Source organism: Sebastes umbrosus, chromosome 13 (genome assembly GCF_015220745.1).
Source record: "Sebastes umbrosus isolate fSebUmb1 chromosome 13, fSebUmb1.pri, whole genome shotgun sequence".
Lineage (NCBI taxonomy): Eukaryota > Metazoa > Chordata > Actinopteri > Perciformes > Sebastidae > Sebastes > Sebastes umbrosus.
The window spans coordinates 19267351-19291782 of record NC_051281.1 but is presented as its reverse complement, the minus strand read 5'-3'; the positions used below and the strand labels follow the sequence as shown (position 1 = coordinate 19291782).

At 43.6% G+C, this 24432-nt stretch overlaps 1 protein-coding gene across 5 annotated transcripts in view; it reads right to left on the bottom strand.

Moving 5' to 3' along the window:
• Nucleotides 1-24432, bottom strand: part of myo16 (myosin XVI) — a 118038-nt gene that overhangs the window by 6528 nt on the left and 87078 nt on the right. For 4 of the 5 annotated variants that reach the window (XM_037789276.1, XM_037789275.1, XM_037789277.1 and 1 more), the window contains 8 exons: nucleotides 23276-23481; nucleotides 15152-15254; nucleotides 14370-14466; nucleotides 13980-14253; nucleotides 11082-11464; nucleotides 9698-10960; nucleotides 6428-6583; nucleotides 5764-5849 (listed from right to left, as the gene is read on the bottom strand). In XM_037789276.1, coding sequence (XP_037645204.1) covers nucleotides 5764-5849; nucleotides 6428-6583; nucleotides 9698-10960; nucleotides 11082-11464; nucleotides 13980-14253; nucleotides 14370-14466; nucleotides 15152-15254; nucleotides 23276-23481 — 2568 coding nt within the window. Of the gene's footprint in view, nucleotides 1-2809; nucleotides 2919-5763; nucleotides 5850-6427; nucleotides 6584-9697; nucleotides 10961-11081; nucleotides 11465-13979; nucleotides 14254-14369; nucleotides 14467-15151; nucleotides 15255-23275; nucleotides 23482-24432 lie in introns of all 5 variants that reach the window. The other variant, XR_005209494.1, reaches the window with a different exon arrangement.

Here is a 24432-nt window from a genome sequence, read left to right as displayed (position 1 = left end):
CGAGGTGCTACGGCTTCAATCATTACGACACCAAGACAAGGAAACAAATCAATACCTGTTCTAGACCTTGTTCAAAGAAGCTAAAACAGAGAGGTCATTAATAGCGTTTATTTATCAAACCATTTTACCCAGACTTGTTGATGGGAGGAGAGAAAGCACTGGGTGAACTGATTAGAGGGAGAGATGTTGATGGCCACTGATGGCCTATGTTTGAGGTCTATCCTGTAAATTTCACTGGATGGGTTAGTTGACGTGGGGATTTCAGAGAAACTAGCATGATACCTTTATTCACACACACGCTTTAACCCTGACAAACATGGGGGATTCCTGCAGAGACACCAATGCTCTTTAAACCTCATTACTTCTGCCTGGATTTTATCTGAAGGAAAAAAAAAATAATCTCTGTACCATCCAATCATTTCGTTGGCAGACAGTCCGCCTATTCTTTATGTGATTAGTCTAGACTGCTGTTGACTACTTACTACAGGAACCAAAACAAGCCAGTCCATTCATTCCTAACGGAGTAGTCCGTCCCCCTCTTCCTCCTTCATCCTTTCCTTTTCATTTATCCCATTAGATCTGCTAATCCTACATAAACACTGTCTGGAATGCAGCTAATTGAAAGGCATTCTGGGTCACGGAGTTGTTCCCATCTCTTGAATGAACTCATGGTAATGAACCTGTTCCAGACAACACATCAGATTAGTGAAGGAAGGAACCAAGATGCGAGTGTCTCCCTTTTCCATGTTTCAAAGAGAAGCCACACTTTGACTGACTGGTTCTTGCACAGAGATAATATCAGACACACAAGGATGAAGATCTGGAGTGACTTCTGAGGTTATACAACTCTCACTTAGATGTAACACCAGGGACATCTGGAAACAGATTTTAAAAGAGGCATGAGAAGGGGGATTGTGTGATGGATTCAGCAACTTAAAATCCCAGCAGACGAATAAGCATCAATAAAAACTGCAGCTCTTCTTTGTTGAACAGATGTAATCGAAGTTTTGAGTGTCCGTTAGCAGTAAAATCCATGTGCATCAGTGTTGGTATGTGTGCTCATTTGCATATGCTAATCCAAGGACGGCATCAAAGGAAACAAGGATGCCTACTGTCCACTACAAGATGCATTTACTTAACCCTGCAGTAGGCAGAATGTTTTTTCATCATTTGTCAAAAAATCCATAATAACCTTTCAGCATATTGTAATTCAAGTGCTCTGAGAGAAAACTAGACTTCTGCACCTCCTCATGGCTCTGTTTTCAGGCTTTACAAAATCTAGCCCGTGACGGGAGACTTTGGCCAATCACAGGTCATTTCAGAGTCCTCCGGCTGGTGGGCAGTGCTTGGTATTTCCTCAACTGATCTCAACATCGCTGCCGGGTCACAAACTTTCTCATTTTACAGCTAAACAGTACACTACAAGATGTGTCTGAAAACATTTGAGGTGAGAAATAGGCATTACAGTAACAGAATGTTGATTCATATTTGATCAGCGCTGCCTAGTTTGACCGTTTGATCGGAGTTGACGAGTGATTGACAGCTGCTCAGAGACAGCAAGGCTCCAGCTCGGCTCTGATTGGTTGTTTTCCTCCGGTCTGTGAAATCGTGCAGATAGGAGCACCGGAGAACAGAGGGACATGATTTCTTTCACATTACCTGTCTCATGTACTACTGTCAGGATATAGTGACCGTTTTATAAAAATAACTTTTTTAAATATTTGCTCCAATTCTACCCACTGCAGCTTTAAGTTTTCAGGAATGCATAATATTGAAATGTTTTACCAATATCCAATAAACTGCATTTTCTATGAAAAATATCTTATAATAATAAATCAAATGGGAGAAATTTGCTACCTTCCTCCTACTAGAAATTTATAGAAATCCACACAGAAGGCGGTACTAACCTTATCTATTGAAATTGACAAGTTATTGTCAGTGTTGTAGTAGATTAGAGTTAAAATACACAAAACCACTCTTAAGCACGTGTAATTAATTATCAGATGAATCATTCAAATTTCCTATATACCGGATATATCTGGTATCATTTTGATATCAGCGCCAATATAATAACATCTCAAAGAATTCTTCAGTTATATGGATATGCTGAACCCACCGCAACACTGCACAGAGATAGACTGACATAAAGATGTTCTGATTTTAGCTTTTTAAAAATCATCTCACTGAACAAGAAAACAACGGCGACAGCCTCCAATGAGAAGGAAAGATTACAGAGTGATCAACTATCTTATAGTGTAATTAGAATATCTTTTGGCAGTGATGATGAGCAGGTATACAGATGTAGAGAGTCTAGCGAGTCCCAAGAGCTGCAGTTTCTTTTCAGAAATGAGGGATAAAAAAAAAAAAGATGGGAAAAAGCAGCGGCGTCACCGTTTCTAGGATCAGATTTATCGCCCCCGACAGAAAAAAGGGGCAGACAGCTAATCTGATTCCAGACCAGTGTTTAAAGGATAGAGTGCACAGTAAACAAGGTGAGCAGGTAAAGCTGAAAAGCAGTGGTTTTCAAGATTTTTCCTCCAAGGGCCCACATTTTCAGAAGATCTGAATCTTTGGATCGAAACATTGTTATAATTTTAAAAACTGGTTATTATTGGAATCCATTGTAACTGCAATGAATTCAAGATGACCACAGCCACTCTACAGGAGGCTAAGTCATTCATACTCCAAAAATAGACTTTTAGTGGAGCATTACTTTTAATAAGGATCATTACTGTCATGTTCCCACACTGGGTCTATGAAAAACACTGCTGTTAAGGGTGGAGAGCAGCGAGCAATGACATACACTCACCACATCCCTACATGTAATCAGGACCTCCAGTGAACCCCCCTGCCCCCCCTCCCTCGCTGTTTTAGAGGGCGGCCCCCGCACCGAACGGAGAAAAGTTGAGATGACCCCTCTGGAAGATAAAGGAGGAAGTGAGAGTAACAGCCAAGCTCATTAGAATCAAAGGGAGAGAAAGAAAGAGTCATTTATATACATAAGTTCACATATTCAGAGAAAAACTATTACATTATATTAGCAGCAGGAATCTGCTTCAGACTTTCTTGACGGCATTAAACAAGTTCACCCCTAATGTTTAGTCAACCTGAGGATTGTGAAGTGGGTACACAGCGTGCCTTCACATCTCTAGTGGCATTATCTTATGAATGCTGTGTCCTTAGCTTCTCTCAAAGTGGGACACCATGTGCTTTGTTCAGTCTTGTGCTTCATGCACCACCGACAGTGACACTAAATCATTGACCGATGGAGTCGGTGATGAATCTGAATCAGTTTCCACGCGGTGAAACTTTCTTATGAGTGTGGACGAAACAGCTGCATCCTGGAGTATGCAATGCAGTGACACAGAATATATTTAGGAGAGAATTTACAGTGTGGACGCCGTTATGCAAGTCCCTTTACCTTGTAATGTAACCTGAAAACCAATGTAGTGGTGGAGTAGCTGTGCAGTAAAGGCTACAGCGGCAACATCTGGAGATCGATTATTGTTATGACAGCCGCCGGTGTCTTTAATAAATCTAATTTCCTGTTAGAGTTTGTGGGTTCACTGCTCAGCCTGTGGACAGGATCTTAGTAGCAGCAGAGAGAAAGAAAGGGTGTGCATGTGTGTGTTTGAGTATGTGTGTGTGTGTTACGCCAAATGTAAACAGATTCCGGCTGCGTTCCGGCCTCATTTCTAATATAGTTTAAAGTTGTTTTGCCCACGTGCTTTATGGCTGTACATGATTTATGACAATCTTTCGTTGCTTCTAATGACCATGCAGTGTAAAGGTGCTCTATATAATATCCAGAGCATTAATATAGTAGCAAACAACATTTGCTTTGTAAAGATATAGAGGAGTAATGTCTACCTGAGCAGAGAGTGAAGTCACTCTCTCTCTGCATGTGTTGTCTAGGGCTGGGTATCAGTTTTCGATACCTTTGAGGTATCAACCAAAACAACCCAGTACCAAGTAGTATCAAAACTTCTCCATTCAAATGAGACCTGCAATCAATCCTTTTTGTGCCCACATCTGAAAAAGATTGTTGGCGGGTTTATTCGCAGCCAATCACCGCGCGCATTTTTTGATTTATTACGACGTGTGATTGGCCCACTACAGCAGCACAGCAGCTACAACCCATACAGCCGGAATTGCCTGCCTGCACACGGCTCTGAACACAGGGATTTCTGAGCCAGCGGCTAGCAGCTAACGGTGCTAATGGTGCTTATGCTTCTGCAACCATGCGGTCCCGCAACTGTGGTTCGGAGGACGTCATTATCAGTGGTAACCGCTGTATGAGCGCTGTGCAGTGCGGTGGCTATTAGCCAGCCAGTGGAACCCACACAGCTTCCATTCACATGACGGGTATCGAATGAGGTACTGTATTGGTATCAGTATCACTTTAATTGTACTGGTATTGGTACTGGTATCATCATTTTTTAAACGATACCCAGCCCTATCTCTGTCGTTGTTTTCACTTTTAGCGCTGTTAGAACCGTTAGCAGCTAGTTGCCGGCACAGCTGTCGCCATGTTGAGAGCCGCGCAGAAGCAATAGAAATGCTCCAATCTCGCATTTAGCACCTTTAAATATGAATACAGCAGTATCTCACAGACACACAGATGCTTTCATTTACCTGTTTTTTTTGTTTATTTTGTCTGACAATGTTGTGATTATAAAATTTGATCTGCAGCTCAGCAGATTGGTAATAAATGCTGGTCAACATAGTATTTATGAGCAGCATACATACAAAGAGACAGTGCCAGTGGACACAAAGGCTAGAACGGCAAATGATCGTCTCCGGCAGCTGCGACGGAGCCGGAACTTGAGGCAGTCAGATCCTGTGTACATTAGCTGTTCGCGAGAAGTGAGTGTATTATTTGTAACCAGATCTTATCTTTTCTTCTTCCAGTGAATACTTGTCAGGATGTAACAGTTCAACTTCAATGGGATGGATTTATCTAAATGGGAATCTATAAGAAGCTATAAATCCAATACAGAATTATTTGTTCACCAAGCTAATTCTTCAGGATGGGTATATGACTAAGTGGCAAGACAAAAGGGATGAAGAGTGTTGTTATAATATTAAAGTAATTATAACATTGTGGTAAAACTTTCTATAAATCACAAGGCAAAGGTGGAAATTTTTCAGATTAATGATTAATAAGACAAACGAAAGCACAAATCAAAAGAGAATATGAAGCTGGCCTTTGTTGATAAAGGACAAATCCTATTGAATGTCTACTTTTGCCTGAGGTGAAGGGACAGCACAGGAAAATCATCATGAGAGCTTTGTGTCTCTGTGTTGTAACTGGCTGACTCTGTGGAGGTCTTGTATGCTGTGCTAGTCATGCGAGTGTAATCAAGCTGGTAAGCCCCTATACGTTTATATCTTTAGATTATTAAGGCTTTCTAAAATACATGCGTTTATCAGTTTGTGGTGTGTCTCAGTTTTCAAAAAGTTCTTCCACTCAAGATGGTCATCAGAGTTTTATCAATTGCATATATCAGAGGCTGTGTGTGCGCGTGTTTTCCTGCATGCGAGCATGTGTGCAAGCGTGCCGGACATTAAATTCAATCCTGTAACCATACACCTGTCTACCGAGCCAGAGAAAGCTCACATGTCATGAAGTGGTATGTTGTTCAAAAGGAGGCCACTTTCCTGTCCACTCAAAATTTCAACAAACCCACAACAAAATAGAGGCCCCGATAAAGTCGCGTCGTCACCGTCTGTGTCGGTGTGCGTTTGTCTTTGTGTGTTTACCTGAGTGTGATGGCTGTCCATGTGTCTGTGCAGAGAGGCGGAGCTGGAGGAGTTTGACTTGCTGTGACTCTCATCCTCCAGCGACCCTGAACACACAATATCAAAAGCACATTACAGAAAAAACCCATCTGAGCACAAACATCTGACTGCGAGTCCTCCCACACACAGACAGGTACAGACTGAAGGACAGCTCGTCCTTCAAACACAAGCAGGGGTTGAAAAAAGCTTTTTCTCATGCAGAAAATAATGTTAAGAAAAGACACTTGGGTTGTCAATCTCTCTGTGATAACTCTCTGGCTGCAGCTGAAATATTAGGCTCCTCTTTTATCATATCTGTGGTTTTCTTTCCTTATTTCTCAGGTCACTTCATTAAGCCATGTAATTTCCCGCCTCTTCTTCTTCAGTGGCCGTGAAGTGTTTTTATTTCAGGCGTCTCTAAGTTTAAGTGATTATGGGTCGTTGTTGTGACATGGGCAAAGGGTAAAAGGAGAGTTAACAGCTAAATCTGGCCTACAAGATTACTTTCTTTACTCCACAGGTCAGTAGTGTTAGTCTCATTGTAGGACTTCTTAGGACATTAATCACATGGCATATATGGACAATCTATGTGAAAAATATTGTGATTTGAATTATCCGCGTAAACGTGCAATATTCGGGCTGTTACCGTTGGAGATCTGGTTGCCGTTCTCTACAGGGGCGGGGTTTTGGGAGTGAGGATGTGTGTGGTTGTTGGCGTTCTTGTCCTGTAGCTGTAGAGACGGTGATGTGGGGGCAGAGCCACAATCTTCCCTCCCTGGCAGGTTGATATTAGAATTGAATCCTGGAAAGAAGATAGCCAAAAGGAAAACATACTACATGTTATTGAATGTCATATACAGTAGACGTTTGACACAGTAAATATCTAGATTACATCATGCATAGTATTTGTGGGGTAAAACAAAATCCAAAACAGTGCAGGGTAGTGATGCACGGTTCATAACCCGCACCCACCTGACCCGTTATGAGAGCAAATCGCCCGACCCGCAAAAATATGCCTTAATCAACCACCCGAACTCGACCCAACCTGCAAACGGCCAACTTTATGCATTTTAGTAGCACAATAAATGTCAGGACTGAGGTCTGAGACAAGGACAGAGATGCTCGAGCGCTGCGGCTTGCGGTGTGTGTGCGTGTTTGTGATCTCTCAGAAATCCGTGAAATGACCACGACATCTTGACAGCGCATTACGTGGTGGTGGTACGGAATGTGTTAAAATGATGTGCCGCCACCGCGGTTGGTGGTGTGTTTGTGTTTGAGAGAGAGACAAAGAGAGAAGAGAAGAAGGTAGACTATTGCACCAATGTTTCTGTAAGTTATTAATAACCTACTCAGAACGCTGCTTTGTCACTCTTTGACCCGCTCGCCGGAGCCCACGATATTTTCTAATACGCTCACCTGAACCCGCCCGACACGTGGGTTGTGGGTCGACCCGCGCATCACTAGTGCTAGGAGTCTGTTTTAAACAGGTAATATTACTAATTTTGCTAATATATTACAATTTTATAATTCAGCTAATCATGTGTTAATTCCCAGTATCTTCTCTCTACTTAGTCCCACCCCTCCTGTCCTATCAAGCCTTTTAAAAAGTATTCATCCGCTCCATCTGAAAGGAAGGTGACTCCACATGACCCTGCTGCGGTTCCTCGGGCATCACATGCTCTCACACTCTGAATGAGTAAATGACTGTGGGTACATATGCGCATGGGAGTGTGAATGGGAATTCGTCAGCTGCCGTCCCACACTGAGAATGCGTGCCTCCTGGTGACCCACCCCCTCCCCCCCCATGGTCACAAGATGCCTAAATATAAACTTAGCAAACTCTACTACAGGTCCCATGGGGCAGGTGTGTGTTTCTGAGGGACAAAAGGGCCAGGTAGAGGGAGGGATGAAGAGTCACAGTGAGTATTTGGATTTGTACAATAAAGACTATAATGAGGGAGAATTGGACTTTTATCCAATTTTGTGGAAATTTGTAAGTTGCTGTCAAGGCATGAGGTGTCTTATGACAGTGATTTCCTGCCAAGACCACCTTCCCCTGGCATTCCTGTGGTTTTCTCATTCCCTGAGGATGAGAAGGGCAGGAGGAGGAGGAGGAAGAGGCAGCTGCTCTTCACAGAGATGTCTGGGATAGCAACTGTAACCCCTGGCCACTCCCACAGCGTCAGGTATCACCCTAACAGCCGACAGGGAACGGAAGTAGGCCATCCCGTTAAGCCCATCGGCATCCCTCTGCGCTCTGATCTAAGCGGACTGCCTTGCTTTGCCCCACTCAAAATAACAGCAAGGTTGTGAACCCCAGTGCCAGGTTCCCCTGTCACACACACTGTTTCCATGACGCCAGCGCTTTTTCCTGCGCAGGTCCAGGTGCTGACGAAATGTCGAGCGCAAGATGTCACGTGAGGCAAATGCGTCAGCCTGTGCGCTTGCTCTCATACCGTCTCTTATAAGGAGCTCAGCTTCCTGCCCCTTGAACTTGTTACGCTAATAGATGTATGACACACACAACGGTTGTGTTCTATAAATCAAGCAGCTCCACAATGATATGAGCCTTTAGCAAGATGACTGGTTATTGACACTAAGAGCTAATACTTTCACTGTAATGTTTCAACTGTTCAGGGCGTTCTGTTTGTTGCTGCTGGGCAGTCACGCTGCTTTCAGTAGAACATGAATGAGCTGTTAAATATTTGATACCCATCCTCATCATTCTACTGCTCATGCATTATTAACCCAGCCACAACAAATACACTTGGAGGAAACAGAGACTCAGATAAAAACACAGTGGGGCAACACAGTTTGTACCTTCTCTCATATTATGCTTTCTCAAGCTGCAGTATCAACGGGAAATGTACTTTCATAAAGGCACCACAAAGCAATCTCCTTTGTGGGTTGGAAACCTCTGACCTGAGGACCCTCCCTTTCCATTGACTAAGTGTGACAAACACGTTTGGCCTCTTTTTGCAAAGGCCAACCTTTGCATCAGTGTCACAGAGCCTGTATGTGCTCTGCATGTAGCGCATTGGGCTACAACACACACACACAAACCCAGCTAGATCATACTTATAGTGCAGTATGATGCTAGATGGGCTACACCAGCTAGCTCATTAGGTAACATGTTAGAAGGCAGCTGCAGAAAGCCAAAGGGCACCGCACTGGAGACTGTAACAAATGGGCTGCCTCAAGTGGGCCAACGAGGGTGGCTGGCTACAACACCTGAATCAATGTTAGGAGTTTCTAAATGTAGAGAAGGGGGATTTATGTGAGAGGCTGTTGGGTGCTGTCTGGTCCATCTCACCTTCCTACCACTCAAACACAGAGAATGTGTGTAAATCTGTACACATGCTCACGCACACATGCTCACGCCCCCCCCCCACACAAAAACAGGGGGTTATTACTTACCTACAACCTGACACCACTCAGGCTGTACAGGAGGTAATCACCCAGCACCCAATAAATCATGTGGCAGAGAGCAGGCTGAGACTTTGATCATGAACTCATCACAGCAGATAGAACACATAATGGACACATGCACTCCTGCACAAACGTGCATGCACACACACCAATACCCACATTCAGGTAGTTCAAATGGGACTCAGTGTGAGAAATTACAACAATGCAAAGGTTAACTCCCCACCCACTACACATATTACACACACACCAACAGGTTGACATATTGGTGGTGGGTTGGCCTAGTCCGGCCCAAGTTATCCCAACAGCAAACGGACCATTCACCCATGATTGTAGACGCATTTAAAACAATGTTTTGAGGAGAAATGAAAAAAACGGAAGGAGAAATTTTATCTTTTGGTGGTGTTTAAAATGGTATATGTGCTGTGATCTTCTCTCTGTAGATGTGCAAGAGTGGTTGTGCATGTGTGTGTGAGCATTACTGACAAACCTCCATCTCTCATCTTGCGACCAGAGGTGGACTTCCTCAGCAGGGTGCGACCAGAGCTGAACAGAGTGTTGAGCTCATCCAGGGGGCTGGTCAGGGGCCTGCCATTGGCTGGGTTGAACAGCAGGGGAGAGGAGGAGCACGAGTGTGCTCTCCGAGGCTCGGGGCGAGACATCTTCACCGGGGAGTAAGGGGGTGGCTTCCCCAGCGGTTCCCCGCTCGCCCTTTGAGAGGATGAGGTTTTGGGGGAGTCCGTGCTCCCTGTGACAGATGCTGTTCGGGTCAGAGTCAGGAAGTTTGCCTCAGGCGGGAAGGGGAAGTGTGAAGGAGGTCTGTAGGGAGGAGGTGGGGCATTGGGGGGAGGAGGTGGCGGTGGAGGTGTGAGTGGAGGTGTAGACTTCTTCTCTGGCATGAGGACAGTGAGGCTAGGGGAGGAGTCAGCCCTCTGGCGGGCATACTGTGGGGACAGGGGGCTGTCTGGGCCAGTGGCATAGTTCAGGTTTGTCTCGAACACAGGCAGCTTCTTTACCTCTAGTGGGGTGAGGGGTGACTCATCTGAAGCAGGAGAGCAGGTGACGGGGGAGGGAGGAAACACCAGGAGAGGTGGCCGGTGGGGAAGCAAATTGGGGAAAGGAGCAGGGATATCACAGCTGCCATCTTTGCCATGCTGAGTTTTGGGAGCTCCGCTGTTGGATGTGCTCTGTGAGTGAGCGATGTCCATGGCAGCGGTCACCCCTGCTGCCATCCGTTTGGTCTCCCCGCTCTGAGGAGGAGATACCCCTAATCCCAACAGGGTCAAGCCTAGAGCCTCCAGTTTGGCTGCCTTTCTAACCACAGTGTCAGGCGTTGCGCCGTCTTCGTGAGGGAAATACTTCATCTCCTCATAGACGGCCTCTGAGTCAAGCTCCGGGCTATCAGGGGGCTCCTGGAGGCTCCGAGTTCGCTGCTGGGAGCCCAACATCTCTATGTACACGTCCTCTTCGTCGTGGCCCTGGTAAAGGCTCAGTCCTACTCCATGTGGAGCATCTACAGAGGCTGCTTTATGCAGCAAACCTCCAAACCCTCCAAATCCTCCAAATCCTCCAGCACGCGACAGCAAGGCTAACTTTACATCAGCAGGACGCAGCTGGTGGATGTGGGGTGCTACAGCGTTGATCTCCTCATATGAGCCCGTCAGCTTAGTGTTAGGACTGCGCTTAGGTTTGGGGGGTGGCACCTTCCTCATGGTTGTGTAGTCATCACTGTGGGGACGGGGCTTGCACAAGGCTGAGGAAATTATAAAGAAAGCAATTAAATACAGAGAAAGTTAAGGCATTAGGCGACCGCATCAAGGCACAAAAGAAACACCATCTGTTGCATCTTCTAAAGACCAGTAGAGGTGATTTACCTGCAGGGTCTGTGGGGGACAGCTGGGATTTAGGAGGGCTTCCAGCAGGCGAACCGTACCCCTCTGGAGTGGGGCTTTCTTTGGCTGCCATCGTCAACCCTGCACTAACTGCTTCATAAGATGCACTCAGACGAGTGTTGGGGTCCCTCTTTGGTTTGGGCGGAGGTTGCTTCCGAGGAGAGGAAAGACCCCCCCCGCCTGCTCCGTCCTCGTTGGTATGAGCTACCTGCTGCAGGGCTGGTTTGATGGGTGGACTGGCAGAGGAATGGACCATGTTCTCCATGGCGAGGGGGATGGGCACTGAGCTAGACCGAAAGTGGCGTATAACTCGACTTCCTCCATTGACAGGACCCTCATAGATTTTCCCACTTTTCTCAACAACCCTACAAATGAGAAGAATAACATAATTCATATTTACATGGATAAAGAATTTTTTTTTTGAACATTTGTATTATCTTATCACTTGTGCTTGATTCATGCTTTTCACAAACTAAAATTACCACCTCGCGGATGTATGTTTCCCCCAACCAGTCAAGTTGTAGTTTACATCCATGTCTGTCCAAAATGTCATCACTTCATCATTTTATCCTGTTAGACATTTGTGTGAAATTGTGTCATAATCAGCATATAAATTCTTGAGTTATGACCAAAACGTGTTTTGTGAAGTCACAGTGACCCTGACCTTTGACCACCGAATTCTAATCAGTTTATCCTTGAGCCCAAGTGGCCATTTGTGACAAATTTGAAGAAAATTCCTGACATATCGCGAGAATGGGACGAACGTGAGGTCACAGTGACCTTTGACCACCTACATCTAATCAGTTCATCCTTGAGTCCAAGTCGTTTGTGCCAAATTTGAAGTAATTCCCTCCAGGCGTTAATGAGATATCGCGTTCACGAGAATGGGTCAGACGGAAAACATAATGAAACTAGAATTACCGCCTCGTTGTTGTTTGCCTTCGCCAACCAGTCAAGTTGCAGTTTACATCCATGTCTGTCCAAAATGTCATCGCTTCATCATTTTATCCTATTAGACATTTGTGAAATTGTTATAATTGTCATATGAATTCTTGAGTTATGGCCAAAAACCTGTGTGACCTTGACCTTTGACCACCAAAATCTTATCTTATGAAGTGGACGTTTGTGCCAAATTTGAAGAAATTCCCTCCAGGTGTTCCAGATCACGTTTCCTAGAATGGTACAGATGGACATAATGCGGCGCAGACGCATGAAAGCTTTAGTTACAGGCACAACTTTTATTCCCATCCAATAGTTTTCTGATCCAGATTGAGTTAATTACATCATTTAGATCATCAGTATGCTCAAACTCATTGTATGCCTGCTTCAGCTGTCATGCCACAAATATGAGCTAAGGAGGCCAATTGGAGGATAAAGACCAAAGAGATTATGCTTTAAATCTAATCTCCTTGCAGTAATTTGATAACATTCAGTTTGATATTTCCTTTGCTAATCTGTGTGAGCCATCTGTTGGTCCCAGGACTGCAGGCGGGGGGTGGCCAAGCGTGTGTGTAGGTGATGGGGGAAGGCATTTAAAAAAAAAAAACGGCAGAGAAATTAGGTGAGTTTGGGTGAATATTATTCCCTTCTACAACACGACAGCCGTGACTCCTCTCCCAGTCCGCCTACTGACACCCCCCCTCCTGTTGGAAGCCTCCCTGTGCTCCTGTCTTTTGTCCCAGCAGCAGATGTTACATGCACAAGGACATACAGAGGACACAGAAATCCTGTGTGTGTATGTTTCATTCCATCTTTCACGATGTATTGCTTTATCTTTACGTTAAAACTTAATTTAATAGTTAAAATATATCAAAAGTGTTAAAAACGTCAGTGATGTGAGGCAACTTTTTTTACATTAGATTATGTTTAGAAGCAAAATTCTTGTATGTGTCCGCGAGTTAGACAACAAATCTTAAAAAAATTAAGTGAAAACACATATTTTGTCATTTTATCTGAAAGCCTTGATACATTAGCATATTAGTAACCAATCATTGTCAAGCTAAGATGAAAGTATTATTAACAATGGCAACAATCAACACAAATGGTAGTGCTTCCCCTGCATGCTATTGAAATAATAAATGCATTTATTATGCAGCGTACTAAAGAGCTCATTAAATATATCACATGCATGTATTCACAGGTTTATTAGAGCTGAAATGCGTAAGTCACTACCATAAACAAAGCTGCTGTTTTTCAAACATTAGGAAAGTGACTTTTCAGAAAGCTAATTATTACCTTCTTTTTTTTTTTTTTAACCCTTTCTAACTCAGCCCTCCAGGGTTAGTCCATTTTCTACAGGCATGATATGTTATATTAGAATGAGGTGAAGTGGAGATAAGGATAGCGTTCCATAGGTGCAACACAATACTAATACGATCTGATAAGGCAGCTCATTATCTGACTATCTATCATGAAACTTACAATTAAAAGCCTACAGCGCACAGGGATACAATGACATCATTAATAGAGAGAACACATGTCGCGCAGACATAGGCCCACACATGCAGAAACACACACACACATAAAGGCAAATGATTCATACAGTCATAAATCCTGTGAATGACAGTAACTGCTGATTGTTTACTTTCCATTTTAAATACAGTCACTATGAGGTCATTGCATTTAGTGTTATGAATTATACTGCAGTTAGTAATAAAAGCCCTATTTCAGTGGTAATATAGTCTTCATTGGCTGCATTAGTGTGACGTAATCAGTAGTGTGAGTTATCGTCAAAACAACACAAATTAATCAAATGAATATTTGGCGAGAATAGGGATAAAATAACATCAGAAATACAAATGGGAGAAAAAAAATGAATAACTGCACATCGACATTGCTTGAATGAAGGCGTGTGAGTTGTGGGGGTGTTTGCTAATTTACCTCCTGACAGGCTGATCCTCCTCCTTGCCCACCGGCTCAGGCCTCTCGCCAAGCGGTGGGCTGCTGCCAAGGGTGTTGAGAAGGCTGTTGCCATGGCAGCGCAGGCGGTCGCTCTCTCGTGCGATGTCGGATGCGTTTTGGATGACCAGCTGGTCGTAGGTTCGCAGCCCCATGTCTTCCGCCCCCTGCAGGAAACGCTGCACGCCGCACTCCTCTTTCTGCTGCAGTGACAGCCTGTGATGAACGCGCTGTCTGGCCAGCCAGCCGCGCACCACTGAGACATGAGGAAGAGGAAGAGGAGGAGAGGAGACGTCAGAGGTGTCAGGGAAAGACAGACATATGAACCTAAAAGGACAACATGGGCTGACGGTTTGTTATTTTGGATATTACCTTTCTGACAGGTGATGATCTTTTTATGGAGCTGGTAGCAGCGGTCGTTGAGCTGGTCTGCCTGCCAGTATCTCAGAAACACTTTGCTGCTGCCCATCTACACACACAACAACAACACAAGTCATCTATATGCAAAAGCATTGTTGCACACTACACTGCCATCATCATCAGCCTCTGAGAGTCTGGATGTCTTCTGTTGGAAGTCTCAGAAGAGTGTGACTTGCTAGCTGATAGAGCAGCGATGTAGCAATGATGTATGATAATAGGTGGGTGTAGAGTTTGCATGTTGACACTGCATTCACTTCCTGGATTTAGAGTGCATTTAGGGGGGGGCGACAGAGGTCACTCTATACCAGGTGCTTAGTACTGTGGGGCTGACATGCTCCCACAGACACTATTCATTCCAACACACGCTACTTGAAGGAGCAGTGTGTGTGCGAGTGTGTAAAGCAGAGCCGTATGAAAAGGTGTCTGCGGGGCATTGTGGAGGAGTGTGTATGTGTGTGTGAGGCGGTAGCTGATGTGACCTGTAGGGGTCACACACTCAGACACAACAGCAGTCTGGCAGACAGGACAGAGAGAGGGGGGCGGACGGGTTCATGCTGCCGTGTGTGTGTGAGGAGAATGATGATGAGGTGGGACAGCTGGAACGAGTTGTCAAAGATTCCATGGGATCTTTCAAATAGAGGGTCAGGGATTAAGACATTTGGCAAATCTTTTGTTATTGATGGAGACAGAAAAAGTGGCAAGACAAACACATACACACACACAAACACACACACCTGCCATCCCTGGAGTTTGGACTGTTGCAGAACTGAGCGACATCTCTCTTCTGGTGACAATTTCTTCTTGTCTCCCAAAGTTGGGACCACGAGGTCTTTATATCTGAGAAACACAAATACAAACAGAAACATTAGAGCTGAAGTGCTAAACTTAAACATTTAGCCGGGACACAGTAACACCCCCAGTTTTCAGAAACAATGGGTTCAAAAGGTCAGTGGGGTCATACGGCAGACCAGCCAAACAGCATCTGTTCCTATTGGTGTTGCCATAGGCAACCGTTGCTATGAATGGTCAGCTGGATGGAAACAGTGGTTTGTTTGTGACTGGGACGGTGGGGGTGAAAGGGAGAGTGAGCGAGAGAAATGTTGACACCGAACCCAATGACAGAAAATATACAGATCTTTATATGTGCGTTACTGTTTTGTATGTTTTTGTATGTGGTGTGAATTCTAAATGTGTAGACATGAAAATAATAAATTTATTGGAGTAAAGACACAACATTCTCCCCTCCATAAGCAGTTACTTCAGAAGGGCCCTTTTGAGCCCCGTTCCACCTGCTCCAGAGACACACAGCAGCCACACAGTCTGCAAGTGTTGACATAATTGTACTGAAGAAGAAGAAGAAGTGAATGTAGTTAAAATGGTGTAACTGGCCGCACTGTGTGTTCCTTCTGGCGGTGAAGATACACATGTCCCTAATAATATACTTATATAAGAAAAAGATCATACACCCACTGTTGTTTAGCTACAACTGAACGTATGCTACTACATAGAATGACTCATTTAATAAACTAAGATAAAGGTGGAGCCAAAGGCACACAATAAACACTATGTGCTTTTTTCACAGTAGATACATAACAATTCTAATAACATTGATGATGGCTCTGTTCTATTCGAGTGTCCCAGTAAGCCGTGACAGTGAGCCAGCATGCACAATACCAGGACCATGACACTGAAGCAGCTAAATGGAATTCAGCCATCATTATTTTTTATTAATTATTATACTGCCTTTCCTGCTGTGACATCTTAAAATGTGTTTTATGTAAAATGGTTATGCAATACTAATTACACATGAACTGTAGAAATATTGTAAATTATTAATCATAAAATAAGGCAAGTAAGAGTCCTGCTGTATACTGTAATGCATCTCCTGCTGCTTTCATGACATGGAAATGTAATAATAGGCATACTCAACAACAGATTTCACATGTAGTTGTGATTTTGTACGCACAAGAACATGCAACTGGTTAAATACAGTAAGTAAATGTAAATATGAAAGTTGACGTCACAGGAGACACAATTCCTTGTTATTAAGACAACAGATAGAGTTTATCCTTGTATTTTTGTCCAGGAGCTGTGGGTAAATATGATTTGTTTATCTGGAAACTGATGGAGATCAGTCATTTGTAAAATTACCCTGAAATTTTACAAATCACAAATAAAGCTATGTTAAACTGACATGGCTGATACAGAGGCCTTGCACATACAGTAAGTACTATTAGGTAGCCCCATTTTTTCAGTCCAATCTTTGTCTTTGCCACATCACATTGTTACAACAGCTCCAAAGGGATATGTAAGATTATATAACGTATGTGCACAGATAATAGAGGTGGGGGAGAATTTTTTTTATAAAGCATAGTATCGGGATATTTTGCGTGGCAATATTGTATAGATACACAGACGTCAAGTATCAAACTGTTATTATATAAAATATTAACCTCTTAAATATCCACTGGCTAGCTGACGGGCTCGGACACTATTCTGTCTTTCAGAGGTTGTAGCGGTCTGAAAGCTAGAGTTAAGATCCAGGTATCTTAAGAAAACTAGAAAAAACCTAAGGAATCATGTCATGTTAGCTTGTTGGGATGAATGCCAAATAACGCTCCAAAGTTCAGCTAAATTTTGGCGAGGAAAAACTGGCATGGCCATTATCAATAGGGTTCCTTGACCAGATTTGTGGGTGAAAACTGTATCTTATTAGATAAAACAGATATTGCCAAACTGCACAATTTGCAGTTGAAAAAAAAGCTAACAAATCGCAATATATCGCAATATATCTTATCGCTTATCGTATCATATTGTGATAATGTTATCGTGGGGCCTCTGGTGATTCCCACCCCTAACAGATAAGTACCAAAATGATGACATTTTTGGGAATTAAATAGGAATATCAGCCGAGCAAATACACAAAACCCCCAAACTTCATATCAGCTGGACGGTGCATTTTGTCAGTCAGTGCTCGGTGCCTTCTGTTATCAATGAGACGCAGAGCCAGCTGATGATGTCACACATGATGAGGAAAATATAACAAGCAGATGGCTGGAAGCATAAACCACTTGTGTTGTCAATAGTGAGTAAGTAAGTGCACGTGAATGTGGGATGTGTTTGATTTGCAGGAGTGGGTTCAGTCTGAACTCTACCTAACCCTCTCTCTGTATGGTAATACCAGTCCTGTAGACAGCACACGCTGTCCCCCTGGGCCTATAAAACACAAAGGAACTCTGTAAACCCATGACCTCCCCTACGAGGATATGAAAACCATCGATGGTCCCTACTTTTACAAGACCCAAGGGGGCTTCATGTGAAGTCAAAGAAGTGAAATATTCCCTTTGATAAGAGTTTAAATGGAGGGCTACAGGGTGCTAATATGGTTCTCTGTGACCAACAGGCCATCAGATGACTGTTAGTGAGCGTCACAAAAGGTGGTAAATGCAACGCAGCTGGAATTTAAACCACTCACTTCCTCTCTGAAGCTGCTCCTATCCATCAGACAAACATTCAGTTGCCACATTCTCAAAGCCTATTGGCTTAGTTTAGTCATGGATTTTCATCCCAGTGGTCAGTCTGAAATGATGGATATTCTTCCGTAGGTAACTTAATGACCTACAAAAGTGTGTGTTTATCCATCAGTGGGAGGTAACAAGGACGCACATGAAACTGGACATATAGAAAACATGACCTACACGCTTGGGAGATGCATTTTGTGACATACTCTATGAATACTGATGCCTCTTTCTCATCCACTTTGTAACAATGAAGAACTGAGGAGAGAAACAAGGTTCAAGTGGTGGTATTTGACCTTACACATTGGCAGAAAATAAATCTGGCCGCAAAACACATAGTGTATCATAAAAGACAAATAAAAGCAACAGTAAAATAGATTTCCTCATAAATCACTCTGGTTACCAGGACAATAATGTAATTTGCTTCAGGCGGCCACTATGACTTAGAGAAAGTGGACCGCGTGGTTCCAGCGTGCAAGTGTGTGTTTGTGTTCGAGAGAATATAGCAACCTCAAGATTAATGGTTGATTTATTGTCCTGTCAGTTTGATTAGTCAAGGGCCAGGGCTTGTTTTGAAAGAGTGACAAATGGAAAGAAATAAGAAACAAGACAAAATTGCGATAGTGTGTGCGCACATGAGAGAAACGGGCAGAGAGAGAGAAAAAAAAAGGAAAGATAAAAACTGAAATGAAGAGACTGAAAGAAATAAAAAAATATTGGTGTCAGGAAGATGAAAGAAAAAAAAAAAAATGGTTCAGAAGAGAGAGAGCACGTGAGGAAAAGGATAAGAAATTGAGTGAGAAGGGGCTCTGTGAAGACAGCAGTGTTGTCCACCCCCACTTGGCCATGGCTGTGTTCATTCATTGGCCGTGTCTGTGTTGAACCCGGTGGAGGAGAGACAGAGAGATATGAATGGCACTCGGGGCTGGGCTGACTGGTGTCTTTGTGTGTGGCAGCCACTCAAATTAAGCATGGCCTTAATGTATAAACAGCACAACGGGGAAACACGTCAGACAAAGGCACACTCAAAAGGTCCATTTGTATGAACACAAGACACTCATACGTAATGCACACAAACCAGTGCGAGTGAGTCTGGGCAGTAACGCATTGCTGAATAAAGCATCATTTGATTAATCATCATTTGAGTAATAAGTGGGATTACAATTTAAAATTTGGTTACTTCAACATTTTGAGGATTCAACTTGTTTGCTGTTTTACCAGTAGGTGGATGGGAGTGTCGATATTGGTTTCAGTATAATTTCCAGTAAAGAGTAATTAATGAGTAACATTTTTCAAGTAGCTTGCCCAAAATGACAGTTTCTGTATTGTATTGCCTTGTGCTGTGCATCTTAAACACGGAACAGCAATTTACTGCTCTCTGGTAAAACGCATACATGTGGGGCTTCTACAAAGCTTAAAGCATATTTTTAGGGCTGTTAAAAGTTAACACGATAATAATTAATGAAAATTAGTTTTAATGCGACTAACTCCTTTAACGCATTAACACAACTTGCAATTTTTAATTAACCTCTTCTGACGGGCTGCCCAAAACTACTACATGGGTGGAAATGTACGTAAAGCAAGCCTGCGGAGGCTTCGTCTCAGCCCTTTCAGACAGAGCAGTCGGATCTCTATCAGATCTCTATGTGGACACTGGAGACACATATTAATACCAGGTGTAACTGTAATCCGGTTAAATCATATCTAGATACAATCTGGATACGAGACAAATTTTAATGAGATGTGTAAAGGAGGTTAATGAGAGGATGAAAGTCTCATTCATGATCTCATACTCAACAGGCCATCCCCCTCCCACATTATGGGAGCATCTGCCTGCCAGACTGTCTGAGATTTTTCCAGCAGATCTACAGTACATCTATCATCCAGTTACAGAACAAGAGACAGCAACGCATCTGCATTCTTTACAACAACGCAGTAATGCAGTTGCTGAGTCCACTGAGGAGTGTGGAGTGCTGCTTCCAATGTTACCGTCAGGGCTCTCATCGTAAGGTTTATGCATCCATCCACTTCACTAGCTGGAGCAGAATTCTTCTTTGTATGTACAAATGACGGTTCTCTCGCTCCGCCCATGTTCTGACTACTGTCCTCTATATGATATCACTGAACCCTCTGTTGGCTTCACCTCTGGGGTGCTACCATTTGGGAGGGAGATGAGTGAAAGACACTTCAAATGCTCATAATCGGCAAATGCTCCAGCAGTAAGTTAGGCCTTGGTGAATGATGCTCTGCATGAAAATCTTTGCAACCTTGCTTGGCAGCTGGATTCTCGCAATGTCACAAGATCACGTGAGAATCGCGGGATCACATCTCGTGAAAATCCATCTTGTCAGGCTTCAAGTAATACTTTTGTGGACGACAAGCCAGATCACGGATCAATCAGCATCCTGTGAGGAGCTTCTGGCAGCTACAGGCGTGGTTTAGGTGTGTGTGAGGCGACATGGCGAGGCAACTGTTTGAACTAAACAACAATGACGGCTCCTAAAGAAGTTAGCGTAGATGCTGCAATATCATCAGTTATATCAGAACTGGAGAGTATTTCTTCATTGAAAGAAGAGCAAAGAACGCCACTGAAGGCTTTTCCTCCATGTGAAAGATGTTTTCGCTCTTCTCCCGAGTCTGACTGGCAGAGTTTGATTGACAGATGGTTCATCCAATCAGCTGCCAAGTATTTTTTTGAAAGCGCCTGCCCTTTTCCAAGCAGTTTTCAACGACGGCTTCTCAGATGGTTCTGTGTAACAAACCATCGGGCAGGTCAGGTTAGCCCCTGCTTTCGAAGCTGAGGTGAACCCAGCGATGCTACACTTTTGCTTGGGTTTAAACTCATCCGGACCTTTCTCAACCAGTTATCCTGGAACAATAAGCTCTATCCATGCATGATGCAATCAAACAACTTGAACTTTAGATTACGAATGTGCAATAGAAGTCGTGTGGTTTATACCCAGCCCAGCAAACGGTTTAGCGTCCGCTTTCTGGCGACCAGCCGGCCCTTGTGATGCTCAGTAATCTGCTGGTCAAACCCATTGCTAACAGAGAATATCATACAACACAGAGCTGCCTACATTTATATGACAGTCACTACCACATCACACACACAATACACACACACACACATACCCACGCACACACACGTGGCTTAACAAACAGCTTTCACAAAACCCTCACCAGGAATCTTTCAATTACAGCGTGAACAACAAGCGTCGGCTCTACAATGTATATCCATCAAAAACACAAAGGAGCTGGCGGCAGCTTATGGACAGACAACACCAGAATGTATATTGGTTTCACTTCACCATTTGACATGGCTCTCCAGATTCAATTCCCTTTTCAGGTTTTCCCTTATGAAAATCTATTATATATGGGTTTCAATGATCTATTTCACCTGGTGTATGTTTGACAAGAAAATAAGTGAAGTGTCAGACAATAAATGCAGCACACTTCAACAACACCTCTTGGCTTATCATTTTTTGCTCATATTCTTCATACTGTGAGCAATTGCAAATTTGTTTACTCAATATTTTGAACATTGGCGCCTGGGTTAGCTCAGTTGGTAGAGCGGGCGTCCATGTATTAAGGCTTGGTCCTGACCGCGGCGGCCCGGGTTCGAATCCGGCCTGTGGCCCTTTCCGCATCCACTCTCTCTCTCCCCCCTTTCAAGACTCTATCCACTGTCCTGTCAATAAAAATGGAAAATGCCCTCAAAAAAAAATAACTTTAAAAAAAAAAAATATATTTTGAACATTCATTTTAAAACACTATTGTAAATTCCTATTTTATATTATGATTCTTGACTTTTGCAGTACTTGTTTTTTCTTTTCTCTTACTATGTTTATCGTGACTGTTGTGCACCAAACTAACAAGGCAAATTCCTTGTATGTGAAAACCTACTTGGCAATAAACCTGCTTCTCTACAGTGATCGGGTAGCTGCTTATTGTTTGAATTAAGACAGTGATCTTGATTTATCGTATTTCCTCTTTTAGGACGTTTGGGACACACACTTACAGTGTGTCTGTGTGTGTGTGTGTGTGTGTGGTGATGTGATGACGTTTACAGCAGGGTAGTGGAAACTTTTGGGGGGGTCATGTGACCAGCTTTGTCCTCTCTTATTATCTGGCAGGAATGTTCATGTTGATCCCTTTATCCCCAAAAAGAACGAGAGAGAGAGAGAGAGAGAGAGAGAGAGAGAGAGAGAGCGAGAGAGAGAGAGAGAGGGAGGCTGGGAGAGACTAATAAAAAAAAAAATGTGACAAATATAATAATATCAGAGTGGAATACTTCAGAGTGGAAAAATCGATTTGTTAATCCCAAACTTCACAGAGCTAGATGAGAGTGAAAAGCAACAGATTCTATTAGGAGAGGGACATGCAGCAAACTTAACGGCACAACATGTGAATGAATGTTGCAAAACAGGGACACATAATTAAAACAAAATCACTGAATGCTTGACAATGTTGTTACATTCATGCCAATAAAGCATATTGAACTGAATTGAGAGAGAGAGAGAGACTTAGAGCTAAATCCTCTCTGTATGCCACTGGCTCTCAGAATCAGAGGAACAGGAAGAGCCAAACTGAGAGGGATATAAAGTGAGATAAAGAAATGGAGGAGAGGTGGTGTGACAGAAACACATCATTCTCTCTGCTTCACAAAAAGAAAAAAGAGGCTAGTGAGATGGAGTCGAGGAGCAGTTTAAGTAGGGAACAGGGATCTACCACTTTACAGGAAAGCCGGGAACATAGTGAAAGAGTCATGAAAAGAGGTGATGGGGAGAAATAATGACTAACATTCAAGTGTGGGGGCACGGAGACCTTAAAAACAACCGAGTGGTTAATGTGTGTCTGTGTCGGGCTGACATGTGGAAATGTGATAGTGGCATTCATCAGCTGCAATAGACTCCCATCACACTAAAAAAAGCCATTCAAGGTCATTTTGCCCTTCTAACAGTAAGGGTTGCTGTGACTTGTCGATGCTAATGTGTCTGTCCCCAGGTGAGCGAGTGATCCTGAACAGAGTATATGCCCTTCCATTCATTTGCACATGTAGAGAAGGCTGTCAAGCTTTCAGCTTACTTTGACCTGCTTGCCCTGTCACATATAAACTGACCGAGATCGCAGTGACCTGCTGGGAGTGTAATGCATCTGAACAACTGAGATCAGAGAGAGGAAGCAGAGCAATCCATCATCTTTAAGACCTTTCCCTTAAATAGGAAGCTGAAAGAGAAGAGGTTGCTGTGAAGTGAATGAATCAGCATACAGAGACAGAACGAGACGAGTTATGACAGTTACAGCGCTCTTAATTATGCAACATGCTCCGGCACTGACCTGCTGAGGAAGCCCGGGAAGGACAGGCGGACGGGGTAGCCGTAACGGATCATGCGCACCATCTCAAGCACCCCAATGTACTGCAGCTGGGTGGACACATGGAAGCTGTCAAAACTGTCTGGCTGACCGCTGGCGTTGGGGCGCACACACTCCACGAAGTGAGGAGTGCAAGCCTGCAGCTTACTGATCACCTCTGACAGCGAGTTCTGAAAGAGGGGAAAAGGAAAGGAGATACAGTTGAAAGCTCTCTGTGGTAATTTTACGATCATAACAGAACGAGCAATATGTTGTGCTCTGATTAACAACATTTACTATTCTCTAGGTATTAGCTAAGAGAAGGAAGGGCTCCATGGCTTCTTTTGATGTTGTAACTTGATTTGCAACTGGAGTGAGATCACAAAGTGTTTGAGACAAAGTGGTCTGATTTTTGGGGGGGTTGTTTTGCCTCTGGAGGAAGCAAAAACACAAAGAGCTCTTTGCTCTTCCGAAGGGTGTGTGAGTGTGGGAGAGCTCACACACACATATACCAACACAACCACATCCAAGTAAACGCTTACATCTGTGTTTCTGCCGCTTGTCAAACTGACGTCAGTCTATGCTCTGCAACCCTGAGCATCAACGATCAACACCTCATCCCTCATCTTTGAACATCAAGACCAGCATTTACATTGCCGTCCTCCCTCCAAACACGCGCATGCACATGCACAAATGAGTGCGCACGGCACACAGTGCTTGTTGTTCATTGTTCATTCATTCATTCATGTGGAGGGCTTCATGCTTGGCTTGGTACAGCATCATTCTTCAGCCCACTCTCTCCTTCCCTGAGGGACTCGTCCACCGCAAGCCCACAACTGTGATTGTGCAACACACTGGCTTCATTCAAGCCAAAAGGTACTGCTTCTCCGAGCCACATTTCAACCCCCTTGCGTCACCAGCAGACACTGAACTACTTTCCTCTAAATGAATATTATTGTTGCTTTATATAGTTATGAAATCACAGTGCCCTGCAGCGATTTCATGAGACGAGAACAATTCACTAAAAACCTTAAGTTCCATTAACAAATCCTTGCTTTCATTTGAGATCTGATCCAGACGCTTGCAGGTATGTAGGGAACAGGTATTCAGTGAAATAAAGACAAATGTAAATGAACGGATTG